We start from the raw sequence: 14,837 nt of genomic DNA on the forward strand, positions 1-14,837 counted from the left end.
ATGTCATTCAGAAGAACGAAACACGTCAGGAGGAGAGCTTGGATGGAGTCAAAAGAAGGTCTGTGATGTGTCAGTCAAAGTTGTCAAAGTTGGCAAGCTGCATTACCGAAGAAGAAAGTTGCCAAGTCGGAGGAAGTGAAATGATATCTGAATGAAGCGCTGAGAGTCTCGGGTACGGATATGGTATGGTGATTCGTGGTACTGTGATCCGACGGCCAAAACGGCAAAGAGTATTGCCAGCCATGATGCTGTAACGGGTTTGGTAGACTTGCTGCCGCTTGTCGCATTTCGCGATCGATCTTCCAAATAAGTCATGAGCTTGGCCTCGAGGTCATCAATGTCCATAACGAATCCCCAAAAAGGCTGAGGTATTTCCTTGTACGTGCGGAACAGCCTGAATGGCTCGTCAGCTTACGGTCTCGCCACAGCAAAGGGCAGAGCGAATACTCACTTCATAACCTCGCGGTCGGAAGGCAATTCAGTCGATATATCCTGCGTCAGTTTCTGAAGGTGATGCGACGACATCAACGGGAAGGGCGCCGATGTGTCCAAGCCGAGAATGGACCTCATGTCTTGTCGAATGTCAAGACCGTCGCCTTTGTGAACGGGTGAAGACTGCTCGCGCAGTAGAGCCGGAATACTGTTCTGCCCAACGTAACGGTCTGCTGCGACTTCAGGTTCATCGATGCTTGCTGTGTTGTTTATTAGTGGTATGAACAGTGGCATGACCCGGATGTTCGGACACTCACCAAGGGTGCGCGGCCAACTGTCCTGTCGCTCAACCTTACGCACTCCCTCGTCGCGAGGGGCCTCTGAGAATGAAAGTGTCCTCTTGCGACTGGCGATACCTTGGCTTGCTTCTGAAGGTGCACCAGAGCCCGATGGCTTTGAGGTTGATGAGCGGTTGGGCTTATAGGAACATAGCCTTGGATGCTCTCTCTTGACGCAGTTCTCACAGGGTTGTTTATTGTCGCACTTGACTTTTCTCTGCCGACAGGGCCAGCATGCGGTACCTAACGTGATGATGAGCCACGGAAGTCCCCAATTGAGGTTATTCACAACAATGTCTTACCGTAGCGAACCTTGCGATGGGAATGTATGATTCGATTGGCCTCCTCTGGGGTCAGGTCATCAATGGCTACCCGCTCATCTGGACTAGGGTTCTCAGCCATGGTGAATCGGGGATACGGGCTCAGAGACGAGCCGTGGAGCCAAACAAAGGTCGCGATAGCAATTGCGATGTGATGTTATGATTGCAGATGAGGGTTTACGAATGCCGAACTCCGAGAGTGTCCCATGCGATAGCGATAAGAGAGGGGAAGTTTGCGGTGCTGACGAGCGGGGCCGGTTCGGCTTTTTCGAATTGGCTTTAGTTCAGGATCGGATCGGGCTGGGCTGGTATTAATAAGGTAGCAAAGAAGGGGAAGAATGTACTTGGCGGCTGATCTTTTGACCTTTCGATTCTCTCTGTTGATTGTCTCTTATCTCTTTGGTTGGTTGGCTGTTGAGTGGGCACGAGACCTGTATGGGTACCGACATCCCGAAGCCACCGGTCGGATAAACTGAGGCCGAATCCGTGAGGCAAGCCAAGCCAAGCCACAGCCAGTCATCGCATGATGTCGTCTCTAGGGTAAAGAGACAAGAGACAACATGAATATACCGTCAGTTTGTCTATCATGTTCAGCTTCATTTTCACAATTATCGACAGTCCCTATTAACACTCAATCAATGTAACTTCAATCTACCATGAATCGCCCTATCTCTCGTCCTTTTTTCTTGTCTCGTCTCTCTGTTTCTTTTGGGTGGGGGCCTCCCATTCACTGCCTGTCTCAAGTCCCTTAACTTCTCTCCAACATCTGCGCTCGCCCATGCTTCCCTGTCCAATCACTATATTTTTGTGATAACTAATTTGTTCTTGCATGATCCAGCATTGGACTCGACTTGGTTCACGAGGCTGTGTATTAATTTGCTGAATAGAGCTGTTTTGCTGCAACGAACAACTGCCGTTTTTCAGGATTAAAGGCCGTTGCAGCCATTCGAACGCTTATGAGGTATCCTGTTAGTTAAAAGGGACGCTTCAATCACAATTGTACGGCTTGCAGATCTGCCTGGCTGAGCCTCTGCGCAGCCCAGCGCAAGCTGAGCGCATCTCGCGCCCTCAATTGTCGCGCGCTAATTTGACTCTAGGCTCTGCTCCCATGCTCGCATCACAGATTCCTCATTCACTCATTTCACTGTTTCAACCGTTTTGACTCTCATTCCTGGCTTCTAGCGCCGGTTATCATGGCTAGTCAGCTCTCACCTAGAAAAGGAGAGCAAGCCAAAGACGAACTCGATCGCACAATCCGCTCCCTGAGCACCGATTTTCAACTTCAACTGCACATCCCAGACCTAACGCTGTCGCCCAGTAAGCGCCGGCAACAGCATCGCAATGGAGATCAAGAGCGAAGCGAACACATCTACCTATGCGCATATCGCCTCAAATTCCAGGACCCCAACCGTCTCGCGATATGTCTGACTCGCTTCCGCGAGCAGGCCGACGAGCATCTCAAGAATTGGATCCGGAAGCCCCGCGCTGACCCTGATACGACCTCAAGCAAATCCTTTGGCCCACACCGTCAAGGTACCCGCTTGACCTCTGAGGAGCGGGCCGAACTGCAGGACTTTTTGCTACAGTTGCTCAAAGACGACAATATCGCGAATCGTCAGCGTTCCAAGTATTCGAAGCGCAAGTCTGATGAATTCCCGGATTCTAGCTCCAAGAGATCTAGAAACTCTTTCGAGGGTTCTCCTGCGTGCGACAGCATTGACAATATCCCAGTTCGCTCTAGAGCTGTGGTCTCCAGTAGCCGTCTATCAACGGAACGGCCCGCTAGAGGCGCAGGTACATCGTCCTTCACCAATGGCATCAGCCATTCGGCCACCACGTCATTTGCGAGCACTCAACCATCGTCGTTCGGTATAAGGTCATTTAATTCCAGTAAAGTTTCACTGGCTCCGACTGTTTTCACAAATGACTATGCGCCGAGCACTCAAGCAACTATTGTGACGAATACCTCTTTCAAAAGGTCTCAGCATCCAATTCAGGCCACTCAACCGTCCTTCGGTAGTAATGCAACACCATCGAGAGACATTCAGGTTCCCTTCTCTCAAAGCATTCAACAATTTGCGTACAAGCCGCCAAGTGAGAAAAATCGCAATGACATTGATCCACCGAAACCGCCTTCGTTCCGAAGGTATGGGGACAGAACGCCCCCAGAGCCTGTCATTGATCTCACTGATGATGATGAGCCCGAGGAAGAGCCAAGGCTTCCAGTTCTGTCAATGCCTCAACCGATCCGAAGCCAGGTTGACCTCAAGAGAGCAGGCATAATTAGATCCAGCAGTCCCGCGACAGCCTACTCCAGCCTACCAGAAATGAATGAGTTTGATACAATGCTTCTCGATGCTCCAATGTTTAATCAGGAACCGCCTGAATGTCCGCTGACAGACCGTCTTCGAAACATTTGGCCAAAGTTTCCCATCCCTGGATTGAATCAGGCACCTCTCATTATCCTGTGGGAGCTTACCCGTGCTGCACTTCATTGTCGCGTGGACTTGTCTACCTGGGACCTAGAATATCAGCCCAACGATAACTGGCATGATCAGACCAAGTTCCGAGGCCAGCTCTTCAGACATCGACTCTTCGTGGGACAGGGCTTGCCTCCAGCTTGTGACCGTGCCGTCTGGGATGCTGCGTTCGGATCATTCGCCTCGCATGACAAAGCCGTTGTTCTTGCTGCAGAATTCGTCTGTAATACAGAAGATACTGGGCAACTATATCGGCTAAAACTTCAGCCTCCGCGTCTTGAACTCGGGCATCGACTGGCTCGGCGCTTTGGTGCAGATCGTTTCCTGGAAGTCATTATGCCATCACCTACTTCTAGAGATGCTCCCGATGTGATCAAGAATGACCCGCAAGGTGCGAATAAGGTCATCAAATGGTTGACTGAAAGCTTCCATTACTTTGTAGGTCGATCGTGGGCAGCTTTTTATACTCGCGAGGCCAGGAAATCCATCAAGGATCCGCGCCCTCCTCACAAGTCACTGACGATCATGCAAGAGCGCGTGTACTTCTTCGCAACTGACGGTATCAACTTTCGTGTTCCCATGAGTCAGTTTCCTTCCTTGGAAGAAGCGACGTCTTTAGGGCACCGCACCAAGATGAGGCGCTGTGATCTCTTGAACTGGGCTATAAACATTGAGCAGAACTCGTCGCAACCGGTGCCCAAGCTCTTTTCACGACTTGCTCTCAGTGAGTCATTTGACCGACCGCTTTTCGTACTCTTAGCTAATATCCCAGTCCAGGCCTCAGTAAGACCGTTCCCACCATCGTCATTGAACCTCACCAATTTCGACATCGCGACACTATGCTAGGCTTCCACAAGTACATGACCAAGAAAGAGAAGAAAGAGCAAAAGGATATGGGTGACGGTATCGGTCGAATGTCTCGAAACCTTGCGCGAAGGATAGCGACGCACATGGGACTCTTGGAAACGCCGTGCGCGTTCCAGGCTCGTATTGGCAGTGCGAAAGGGATGTGGATTGTCGACGTCGAAGATGATGGATTAGACAATGACGATTGGATCGAGACTTATCCCTCACAGCGAAAATGGAACTGCGACTTCGAAGACGTTCATCATCGGACATTTGAAGTACGCGAGTGGTCCAGAGAGCTAAGGTCCGCAGCTCTCAATACACAGTTCATCCCGGTTCTTGAGGCACAGGCGCCTGTACCCCAGGACATGCGCAATGTCATCGCCCGTCACCTAGCGAATGGCCTTCAAGAGGAGATCGGGGGTCAACTCGCTGCCATGACCCATCCAACCAATCTTCGTGGTTTTACCCATCGCGGCTTTGACCGGGCGACATTAGGTAACGTGCCCTTCCTGGGCGCCCTACCGGAACGAGAAGAAGACATTATCTCATACATGCTCGACGCTGGCTTCGACGCTACCAAGTGTCGGTTTCTGCGAGATATGGTATGGAATAACCAGAAGCGACAGGCCGAACAGCTCAAGGCGAAGATGAATATAAAAATTCCTCGGTCGACCTACGCGTTCATGACCGTCGACTTCACCGGTACACTAGAAGAGGGCGAGGTACAGCTTGCGTTTTCCTCGAAATTCCAAGCAGACGGAGAATCAGATACATTACTCGATGGCATTGATATCCTAGTAGCTCGAGCTCCCGCTCACTTTGTCAGCGACATACAGAAAGTCAAAGCTGTATTCCGGCCGAACCTGAAAAGACTCAAAGATATTATTGTCTTCTCGTCAAAGGGCAAGTCTCCGCTGGCTGATATGCTCTCTGGTGGCGACTACGACGGCGATTTGGCTTGGATCTGCTGGGACCCCGATGTTGTCAACAACTTCAATAACGCGCCAAAGCCAGTCGAACCGGATCTTGTCGGACAGGGATACCTCCGAAAGTGCAACCCGAGCTTCGAGTCCATCCTAGAAGCAGCCACTGATGTCGATAGTGCATGCGCGAACTTTCTTTGTACGGCGATCTCATTTAATATGCAACCTGGGTATTTAGGCATCGCAACCAAGTTCAAAGAAAGGCTGTGTTATCTGGAAAGAGGCGTCAACAGCGAACGGGCTGTTGCTTTGAGCACACTGGTTTCTCTCCTTGTCGACCAAGCCAAACAGGGATTGTTATTCACTCGCGAAGACTACGACCGGCTGAAGCGCGATATGCAAATGAAAGGCAAAGACCCAGAATATGAGAATGAGAGGAGCTCTAGACGCAACTACGTCAACAGGGATGGCTCCATACATATTTTGGACGAGCTCAAGTTTATAGTAGCTGAGGACACAATCGTAGACGCATTAAAGAAGTTCTCGGATGCTCTTTTTGGAAAAGATGTCCCCGTGCAAGCATGGGACAAGGATCTAGCTCGTCTCTGGGACGATTTTGAAAGCCAGAAGAACGAATCGAGGATCATCGGCAGACTCATGACTGACCTCCGCGCTCAGGTTTCCGATATCTCTGATGAGTGGAAGAAGACAATGGCTGGTGGTAAGAGTGATTCCTCCAACAGCGACTTTGGCGTCAAAGTCAGAGAACTGCATCAGAAGTGGTCTTCATATCAACCACCACCCGAACTCCTAACCTCTAGACAAGTCAAGCCCCTCCTCGACCAATGGAACGGCGACCCATCTCTAAGCAAATGGGAGCTCCTCAAAGCATCAACCATGTTCAAACTCGGCTACGAAAAGTCATATAGCATGCTCTGGCGTCTCTCGGGCAAACAACTCGCATGGATGAAGGCTACAATGTCGCGCAGCACATCAGACGCAAGCGCGATCGCGGTGACGGCGGAGATGTGGAGCATTCTCAGACCTGATAACAAGCGGATCGCTGCGCTTAATGCGAGGAGGCAGATTGGGCATGATAATGAGAGTCTTGCGGCGCTGGAGGAGGTCACGGAGTATGATGAGACGGGGACGCAGATTGACGATGCCTAGAGGCGCATCGGATCGGATAGTTGGACGTTCTCGAATGCTAGGCCTTCTAGAAGCTGGAGCTCTTGACGTTGGATGAGGCTTGGGAGAGATTCAGAATTGAGGATATTGAGAACTGAGAACGCGAGGGAGGGCGTTGGATATGAGATGATGGGCTTGGGCATCCATTAGTTGGTGATCCAATGCAATGGAGGGTTTGTATTTGTGGAATTGAGTGATACCCTGGCGTTGTAATTATTACACTACGTTTCTATTCGAGAAAGACAGAAGAGCTGATGAGGTAGTCTTTACGAGGAATGACCGTGCCGTGCGCTGTCTTAGGTAGCCTGCAATACGTGATGTCTGAGATCCAGGAACAGGGCCAAAGCGTGCAGGCTGCAGACACTACCGAAGATGGAACCGTAAAGTCATCCTTCGAAATTCCCCGTCCTTTATTCCCTTCGCGTTAATGATACGAGAACAACTACCAGGGTTTTGAATCGGCTCACGCCAAGCACTGGAATGTTGTCCGTCTCCGTCGCGACGACAGTGATGAATCCAACAATAGGCGAGCTGCATTCATTACACAGAGCAATTCGTGTGTATCAATCTGAAACAAAGAATCGCAAACAACCAAACACCCTTCTCTCTCTTTGATGAAGCCGCTCGGACATCTCTTAAGCATAACGGAAACTCCCAATTATCACAGGCAAGATTGGGTTTGGCGCTCGGCAGGCCGGCATTTGGACAAGCCACTAGCGGCTCTTGGTCTTCAGCTCTCCAGGCCCTGTAGCTACAGGGAGCTTTCCGCAACTCACAAATCTCATTGGTCGGACGGAGAGATCTAAGCCGTTCTGCGTTACAGCTCTGGCGCCTCGATGAGGTCATTGAGTTTGGGCCAAGCTCGTTGTGTGATGTCTTTGATTTCTTGGGCAATCTTGGAGGGACCCGCTTGGACTGTGTGTGATCATGATCTTTTTTTTGGTGTGCCCTCCCTTTTTGTGTTTACTCTTGACTTTTTCATCATCAGAATTGATTGAATCATCAATCGTGGTTTAAATCAATCAAGCGCGGTTCATTTTCGTATCGCGATTCGGCACTTGTATCCCTGCGCTGATCACGACTCCATCGCGACAAGTACTCCGTCCAAGCTCATCGCAAACTCATCAAGACAAGCAGCGACAATGGGCGAAGCCGACAATTACTACAATCCGAACCAGCAGCCGCCGTACGGCTACTCCAACGGCGGCGGCTATCAGCAACAATACCAACCTCAACCTCCCCCCGCGACACACCAGCAACAATACCAACAACCGCCTCCTCCCCAGCAGCAGCCCTACCCTCCCCAGAATGGCAACGGCTACATGCCCGCCCAAGGCTACGGCGGCAACGAAAAGGCCTCGTTCGAAGAGCAGTTCAAGATCCCCAAGCCAAAGTGGAACGATCTCTGGGCTGGTATTCTCTTCATCCTCTTCATGGCCGGCTACGTCGTCGTCTCTGGCATAGCACTCCAGGGATACGCTGCGAATAAGGGCAACGCTGGATCGGGGATTTATGGTAATAAGAATGACTTTTCGCTGAACACGAGTACGGTTATTTTGTTCATGTTTGTCCTCGCTGTTGCGTTTGTGCTCTCGTATGCGTACGTTTGGATGGCGCGGTTGTTTCCGAAGCAGTTTATCTGGGTCACTGGTATTCTCAATGTCTGCTGGGCTCTTGGAACAGCTATCTTTTACCTCTGGCGCAGATACTGGTCTGCTGGAATTGTGTTCCTCATCTTTGGACTTTTCATGGCCTTCTGCTTCTGGACGTGGATTTCGCGAATTCCCTTTTCGGCGCTGATGCTTCGAACTACCATCGACGTTAGCAAGAAGTATGGTCATGTCTATCTCACCAGTTTGATTGGAGGCATCATCGCCACGGCCATGTCAGCTTGGTTCTCGATCACTCTTGTCGCCATCTACATCAAGTATCAGCCTGCGAACGATAACCCCTCTTGCGCTGATGGCGGCTGCGGCAAAGGCAAGGTCATCGGCCTGATCGTCTTCATCACGTTCACCATGTACTGGTTCTCTGAGTGGCTCAAGAATACTATCCACACTACAATTGCCGGCGTCTATGGCTCTTGGTACTTCAACCCTCACAACTTCCCCAAGGACGCCACCCGCGCTTCTGCCAAGCGAGCCTTGACCTACAGTTTCGGTTCCATCGCCTTGGGTAGCTTGCTAGTTGCCATTATCCAGTTTGTCCGTCAGATCTGCCAAGCCGCTCGTAACCAGGAGGCCGCTGATGGCAGTATGTTGGGATACGCTTTGTTCTGTTGCATTGGCTGCCTCCTTGGTATTTTGGAGTGGGCTGTTGAGTTCATCAACAGATATGCTTTCTGCCACATTGCGCTTTACGGCAAGGCTTACTTTGCGGCTGCCAAGGATACATGGAAGATGATTAAGGATCGCGGAATTGACGCTCTGATCAACGTAAGCACAATGGCATTTATATCGAAGTACACTGCTAACTTGTGTAGGACTGCCTCATCGGACCCGTCCTTTCATTCGGCGGCCTCTTCATCGCCTACGCTTGCGGCCTCCTGGCCTACCTGTACCTCTACTTCACCGACCCCCCTTACAACAGCGACGGCCAATACACAGCAGTCGTCATGGCATTCGCTGTCCTTATCGGTTTCCAGATCGCTAACATCTTCACCACCCCGATTTCGAGCGGTGTCGAGACAATCTTTGTTGCTGCTGGTTGGGATCCTCAGGTCATGTGGCGCGACCACCCTGAGCTTTACCAGGAGATGTGCAGAGTGTACCCCAAGGTTCAGCAGGTCATTCACGACCGATAAGCCGGTCATGCATCTTTAGATCATCAGATTCGCCCTGAGTAAGCTGAAGCGGACTACTGCTTTAGCTGAAATGGCGAATATGTATGACGAATGATAGCATCAACAGCTTAGGCTTGTGCTTCAGGACTGGGGCACTCTTACGATTGACTGATTGGCTGGCTGCTTGTCTTGAATGATACCATAGAAGGATACTGGAGGATTCATTGTGTATTGTGCACGATGAAAACTGTCTTTTGTTTCGTGCCACTGTTTTACACCTCGGAGAATATTCAATGCCGCAGAATAATAAATAATTACTCTTTCTTTACTTTGAAAACTGCCATTGGTTCTCTGAATCTACAGGCGATATTGAGCGGCAGCAATCCGCAAGAGCGTAGCTGAACCGTTTGCATAAAGTGCGTGCAGATCACCAAGCTGACTTGGGCAACCCATTGTGAGGGGCTAAAATTGCAGTGAAAGTTGGACTGGTCGGCCTCCCGAGAAGAAGACCCAAAGAGTAAGCAATGACAATTTCTAGCGATTCGAATCGCAACTTCGAAGTCATCTGCTGTTCAAAGCATTTCTTAAGTACAACACAAAACCATAGGGTTTCCAGGTTTTTTTTTCGCAAGTTGGCTTAGATGATCCATCACAGCTTGGCCGCAAACCAAGTGGTGCGAGTCTACACCTCCAGCATCCACATCAACTTCGCCGCATACTGTCATGGATACAAGGTCCTTTTGAATCTCACATCAAGCAACCAACAATAAATGCCAAGAACAGAACAGAGCCTATCGGACCTGTACCTGTAACAGCACGAGGGAATAAGTCAGTTCATGCATGCCCTCGCGGGAAGATCTCCCGGATCTTATTTCCCTATCACGATCCTAGCTAGGTCCAAGCTGAAGTGTTAGTATTACACAACTCGATCGCCAAAGAATTTGTCAGGTAAACTGTGGTGAGACGTCTGGGGGAGGGAAGCGAGATTGTCGAATGATGGGGATAACGCGGAGGGTATGCAGTGGTGGAATGTTTTGTCATCTGTTGCCAATGGCCAGCTGTGCTATAGTTTGGGGGTAAGGCGTCTCGAGCCGATGGGTGAACTGGGGATCTATGCTTGATATCCGATTGAAGCATCATCACATCGCAACGCCTCATGACTCAACCGACAGTCTCGGCCCGTAACGGTGATGGCATCTTGCGGAGTCCAGTACATAATGAAAACACCAAAGCCCAGGTTCTCCTCAATCCCCGTTTGACGCCATGAATGCTTATTTCGTGCATCACGTAACCGTATCACAAACAGCTCGGCTAGATCCATTATTTCGTCTCCAGCAGCAGGTTTTATCGATGGTCGGTGCTCTCCGATAATGGAGAGAGTGATTCATTCACAATAAAAACAGTCACAGTCGGAGATGCGAGGTTGTCGTCGGCAGAAAGAGCCGCATATCCTTGTACGAAATGGCCCGATAGTTTAAAGCTCACCAGGCCAGTTGTAAGAGAGTAATAAGGCAGGGGAGGGCTGCCTTGTCTAGCTTGTCAGACCACGAGCTGCATGTAAGCCTCGATCCAAGGCTTCGATTTGTTCCATGCAGAATGTCAAGCCACCTGAAATTTTCTCTTTTTCCTTGGCTTCTCAATCTTTCAGGGACGCTAATTGGCTGCTGTGCGTGGTTTGCAGCGGACAGCCCGTGGCAAGGGTTTTTCATCAGTGGCGCGTGTGAGAAAAAAAATGTGAACCCCTGGCCCTTGAGAACTTTTCTTTGCTGAGCTAGAGGGTTTTTAGCGTGGCGGCTCGGGAAACCTAACTCAATCGGTAACGAGCCGGAAACTACAGAACCCAAAGCATCTCGCGATATTTCACTTTCAACGTGATTAACCCGATGATACGGAGGTCTCCTTTACTCTTCGTGTTTATGAAATGTCATGTTTATTATATGGCCGCCATTTATAAGGTGATTCAATTGGAATAGGAAGCTGGGGAAATCGGGTCATGGTGAGTGCTGTGTTGTGGTGATCGCTGAGATCGCTCATACCGAGAGGCAAATGTTTGAGAGAAAATCTCGCTGTTGTAAATGGATTACATCCACTCACACAGACCAATTCCTACAGCACCAAGTAAGACCAAGGTTTTTGGTCTGGTCTGGTCCGATATCGAAAATTTTCGTAATGGGCCCATTCATTCCCGATTGATATACCCATCCCCGTTGACATTTCATTTTTTTACATAACAGAGTCCTTTGCCAGCCCACTTGGTCTCGGTCTCTCTCTACTCATCTCATCTTACCACTCGGGCTCGTCTCTTTTCCCTTTTCCCAAGCGAGTCATCCTGTCTTCTCCTCATTAATTGTGTGTAGCATCATATCGACAACTTCATTACAAGACAGTGACAATCATGCTCGTGGACTCTTCCTCAGTGGACGACAAGTCCCCTCGTGTCAGCAACGAGAAGAAGACCCCCTCCAAGGAAGATGTCGAGACCGGCGATGCTGGCCTCGACAGGGCCATGAGCTCGCGTCACCTGCAGTTCATCGCCATCGGCGGCACCATTGGAACAGGTCTCTTCCTCGGTGTAGGCCCAGCCCTCGTCAAGGCAGGCCCTGTGTCGCTCCTCGTCGCCTTCGCATTCATGGGCTCGGTCGTGTACTCCGTCATGGTCAGCCTCGGCGAGATGGCAGCGTACATCCCCATCACTGGATCCTTCACCTCGTACGCCGCTCGCTTCGTCGATCCCACGCTCGGCTTCGCCATGGGCTGGCTGTACTGGTTCAGCTGGTCCATCACTTTTGCACTGGAGCTCGTCGCGGCTGGAATCATCATCCAGTATTGGGACTCGGATCTTAGCATTGCTATTTGGATTAGTGTTTTCTGGGCGTTGTTTACCGCGTTGAACTTTGTCCCTGTTAGGATCTTTGGAGAGATTGAGATGTGGTTCTCCATGATCAAGGTTGTCACCATCATTGGCTTCATCATCTTCTCCATCTGCGTAAACGCTGGTGTTGGCGAGGAGGGCTACATTGGTTTCAAGTACTGGAAGGATCCCGGCGTCACAAACACCTACATGGATATTGACGGCGCCACGGGCCGCTTCGTCGGTTTCTGGGCTGTCCTTGTCACTGCTGGCTTCTCCTACCAGGGCACTGAGCTCGTCGGTGTAGGCGCCGGAGAGACTGCCAACCCCCGCAAGGCTATTCCCCAGGCTATCCGCTGGACTTTCTGGGGAATCTTCAGCTTGTTCATGGCGACCGTCTTCTTCGTCGGAATCAACGTTCCCTTCAACGACCCCCGACTTGACTCTGGTGCGCAGGATGCTTCTGCTTCACCTCTCGTCGTCGTCGCTACCCGCGCTGGTGTCAAGGTTCTTCCTGACATCATCAACGCCGTTCTTCTCTCTGCCATTCTTACAGCTGCCAACTCAAACGTCTACTCTAGTAGCCGAATCATGGTCGCGCTCGCTGAGGATGGCCTTGCTCCCGCTTTCATGAAGCGCACCAACAAGTACGGTACTCCTTACTTTGCCGTGGCTTCATGCTCCGTCATGGGACTCATCGCCTACATCAACCTGTCCTCCAGCGGAGCCGAGGTGTTCAACTGGCTTCTCAACGTCAGTTCCACCTCGTGCTTCATCACCTGGGTCCTCATCAACGTCTGCCACATCCGCTTCCAGAAGATCATGCGCGTGCAGGGAATTCCCCGCTCCGAGCTTCCCTACCTCGCTCCTCTCCAGCCTTACCTGTCCTACTACGGCGCTTTCTTCGTCAGCTTGATCACCATCACTTGTGGTTTCACCGCCTTCATCGATTGGAGCGTAGCCGATTTCTTCTCCAACTACATCAGCTTGATGCTTTTCGCCGCGTTGTATATTGGTCATAAGCTCATCTGCCGCACCAAGGTTGTTCCTCTGGCTGAGGTCGATCTGAGCAAGGGACGAGAGGAAATGTAAACGAGATTCGATTCGGAGTTTTGGGTGTTGGAAAAGTAGCAAAAGTTTTGTGTCCTTTTTGGCGTATAGCAGTTAATAGTTGTAATGAGAGATATGATACCCTGAATACTCGAGTCTCGTCCGTGAAGTTGAATATATAGCACTGTAGAATGAGAATCGATAGCCTGAAGTCAGGGGAAGGATAATAGGATAAAACGGACGTCAAAGGTCAGGGGGGCATCGATGGCTTTATTGTAGGAGGATGAATTTATTTTACGTCAAGCGGTGGCATGAGACCACGGAATGGTACTCTTTTTTCGGCAAAAGCATCAAATTATTTGGTAATTTTTTATTAGCAGCATGTCAAGACATGGCAAAGGGCGTTGGATCTTGACACGATGGGACCCAGTTGACAATGACAAGACATGGTAAAGGGCGTTGTCAAGGCGGGTCCTTTTTCCTTTATCTTATCGTTTGACAAGCTTTGGTGGGACCGGATAAAGTGATGGAGAAGAATCATGCTATTCAGTTTATTTATAGGATTTGTTAAATGGGATTCCGTTTATTATGGTGTCTCCGTTTCTGCTTGTTTGATGGTTGGAGTTCGAGATTGCTGATCTCCAATACCGAGAGAGCCAACCAGACGGTAAGAAAAATCCAGACCTGCACGCTTAAATACCTAATCAGCATGAATTAACAATAATATGGATTATTGAACGTTTATTTGTCATAAAGGCTCTCAATTACTCGTACCGTCCACTGCTTAATCTTTGGTATATCGTCTATGACCAGGTCTGGGGAACTGGGGAGGCCTCAGAGAGCAAGAAAACTCGAAGACTTAAAAAGAGTGTGCTAAAATAGACTTAGTAAAGAGTACCCTAGACTTAGGCCAGCTTTACCTAGATATTTTCATTATTTGAGGTCAAGGTACCTTAGGAAACAGAATTGCTAGGCAAGTATCTGTCCGCTCCGGCGACGACTTCATCTCCCCGAAGGCAAACCACGGACTGCAGATCAAATGCTGCACGGTTCAGCGGATGCGATTGGCTTGGCGGCTCTAGGCGAGCAAAGTTGCTGACGTTGTTTATGCCAAGCCTCGCCTTAAGCTTCTTTTGATGTTGCACATCCAAGATGGAGATGGAGGCCACCCCACGCTACAACCCACCTCTTCAGTCGTCTTCCATTGCATTGCGATTGCATCAATGCAAATAATACTGAGCACGACTAATAACTGTTCCTCTTGATAAGGAATCGTAGAGTGGGCGAACGTCTTACGCGTCTGATTCACCGCCAAACCTCAAACTCTCTCATCATTTGACTCTCCCAGGGCAAGAAAATCCAAGTCACATCCTGCGCCTCAAACAAGCTCATCTCAAACACCCTGATTCGCCGGCCCTCCAAGAAAATAGACTCCCCGAGCGTCATGCACGAGCACGCAAGCGGTAATGCTCGACAAATAGTGGCGATGGTCCGACCCCTCTGCTTCGGGTCGTCGGCGCCAATCAGGGCAGCGCACGACGGGCAGAATCGCGATGTGACAGGCTTCTGAGGGTAAGGTACTCCGGTTCTTGTGGTTCTTGGAAAAGTTGGCAAAAGGAGGGTG

The 14,837-nt window shown here is 50.2% G+C and overlaps 4 protein-coding genes across 4 annotated transcripts; 3 read left to right on the plus strand and 1 right to left on the minus strand.

Annotated features, from left to right (window-relative positions):
• Positions 1-102: 102 nt before the first annotated feature.
• J7337_002136 (uncharacterized protein) lies at positions 103-1,172 on the minus strand (the record flags this gene model as incomplete). Its single annotated transcript, XM_044819869.1, has 4 exons — positions 103-394; positions 452-692; positions 750-1,013; positions 1,073-1,172. The coding sequence occupies 4 exons, from the start codon at positions 1,170-1,172 to the stop codon at positions 103-105; spliced, it is 897 nt and encodes a 298-aa protein (XP_044684169.1).
• A 1,111-nt stretch (positions 1,173-2,283) lies between these two features.
• J7337_002137 (uncharacterized protein) lies at positions 2,284-6,512 on the plus strand (the record flags this gene model as incomplete). Its single annotated transcript, XM_044819870.1, has 2 exons — positions 2,284-4,294; positions 4,348-6,512. The coding sequence occupies 2 exons, from the start codon at positions 2,284-2,286 to the stop codon at positions 6,510-6,512; spliced, it is 4,176 nt and encodes a 1,391-aa protein (XP_044684170.1).
• A 1,160-nt stretch (positions 6,513-7,672) lies between these two features.
• PNS1 (putative choline transporter, neither null mutation nor overexpression affects choline transport) lies at positions 7,673-9,333 on the plus strand (the record flags this gene model as incomplete). The annotated part of the gene is made up of 2 exons (XM_044819871.1): positions 7,673-8,965; positions 9,013-9,333. The coding sequence occupies 2 exons, from the start codon at positions 7,673-7,675 to the stop codon at positions 9,331-9,333; spliced, it is 1,614 nt and encodes a 537-aa protein (XP_044684171.1).
• A 2,374-nt stretch (positions 9,334-11,707) lies between these two features.
• On the plus strand, positions 11,708-13,255 carry J7337_002139 (uncharacterized protein; the record flags this gene model as incomplete). The annotated part of the gene is made up of 1 exon (XM_044819872.1): positions 11,708-13,255. One exon carries the CDS (start codon positions 11,708-11,710, stop codon positions 13,253-13,255), a length of 1,548 nt encoding a protein of 515 aa, XP_044684172.1.
• Positions 13,256-14,837: the final 1,582 nt, after the last annotated feature.

The sequence above is a fragment of the Fusarium musae genome, chromosome 2 (genome assembly GCF_019915245.1).
Source record: "Fusarium musae strain F31 chromosome 2, whole genome shotgun sequence".
NCBI classification, from domain to species: domain Eukaryota; kingdom Fungi; phylum Ascomycota; class Sordariomycetes; order Hypocreales; family Nectriaceae; genus Fusarium; species Fusarium musae.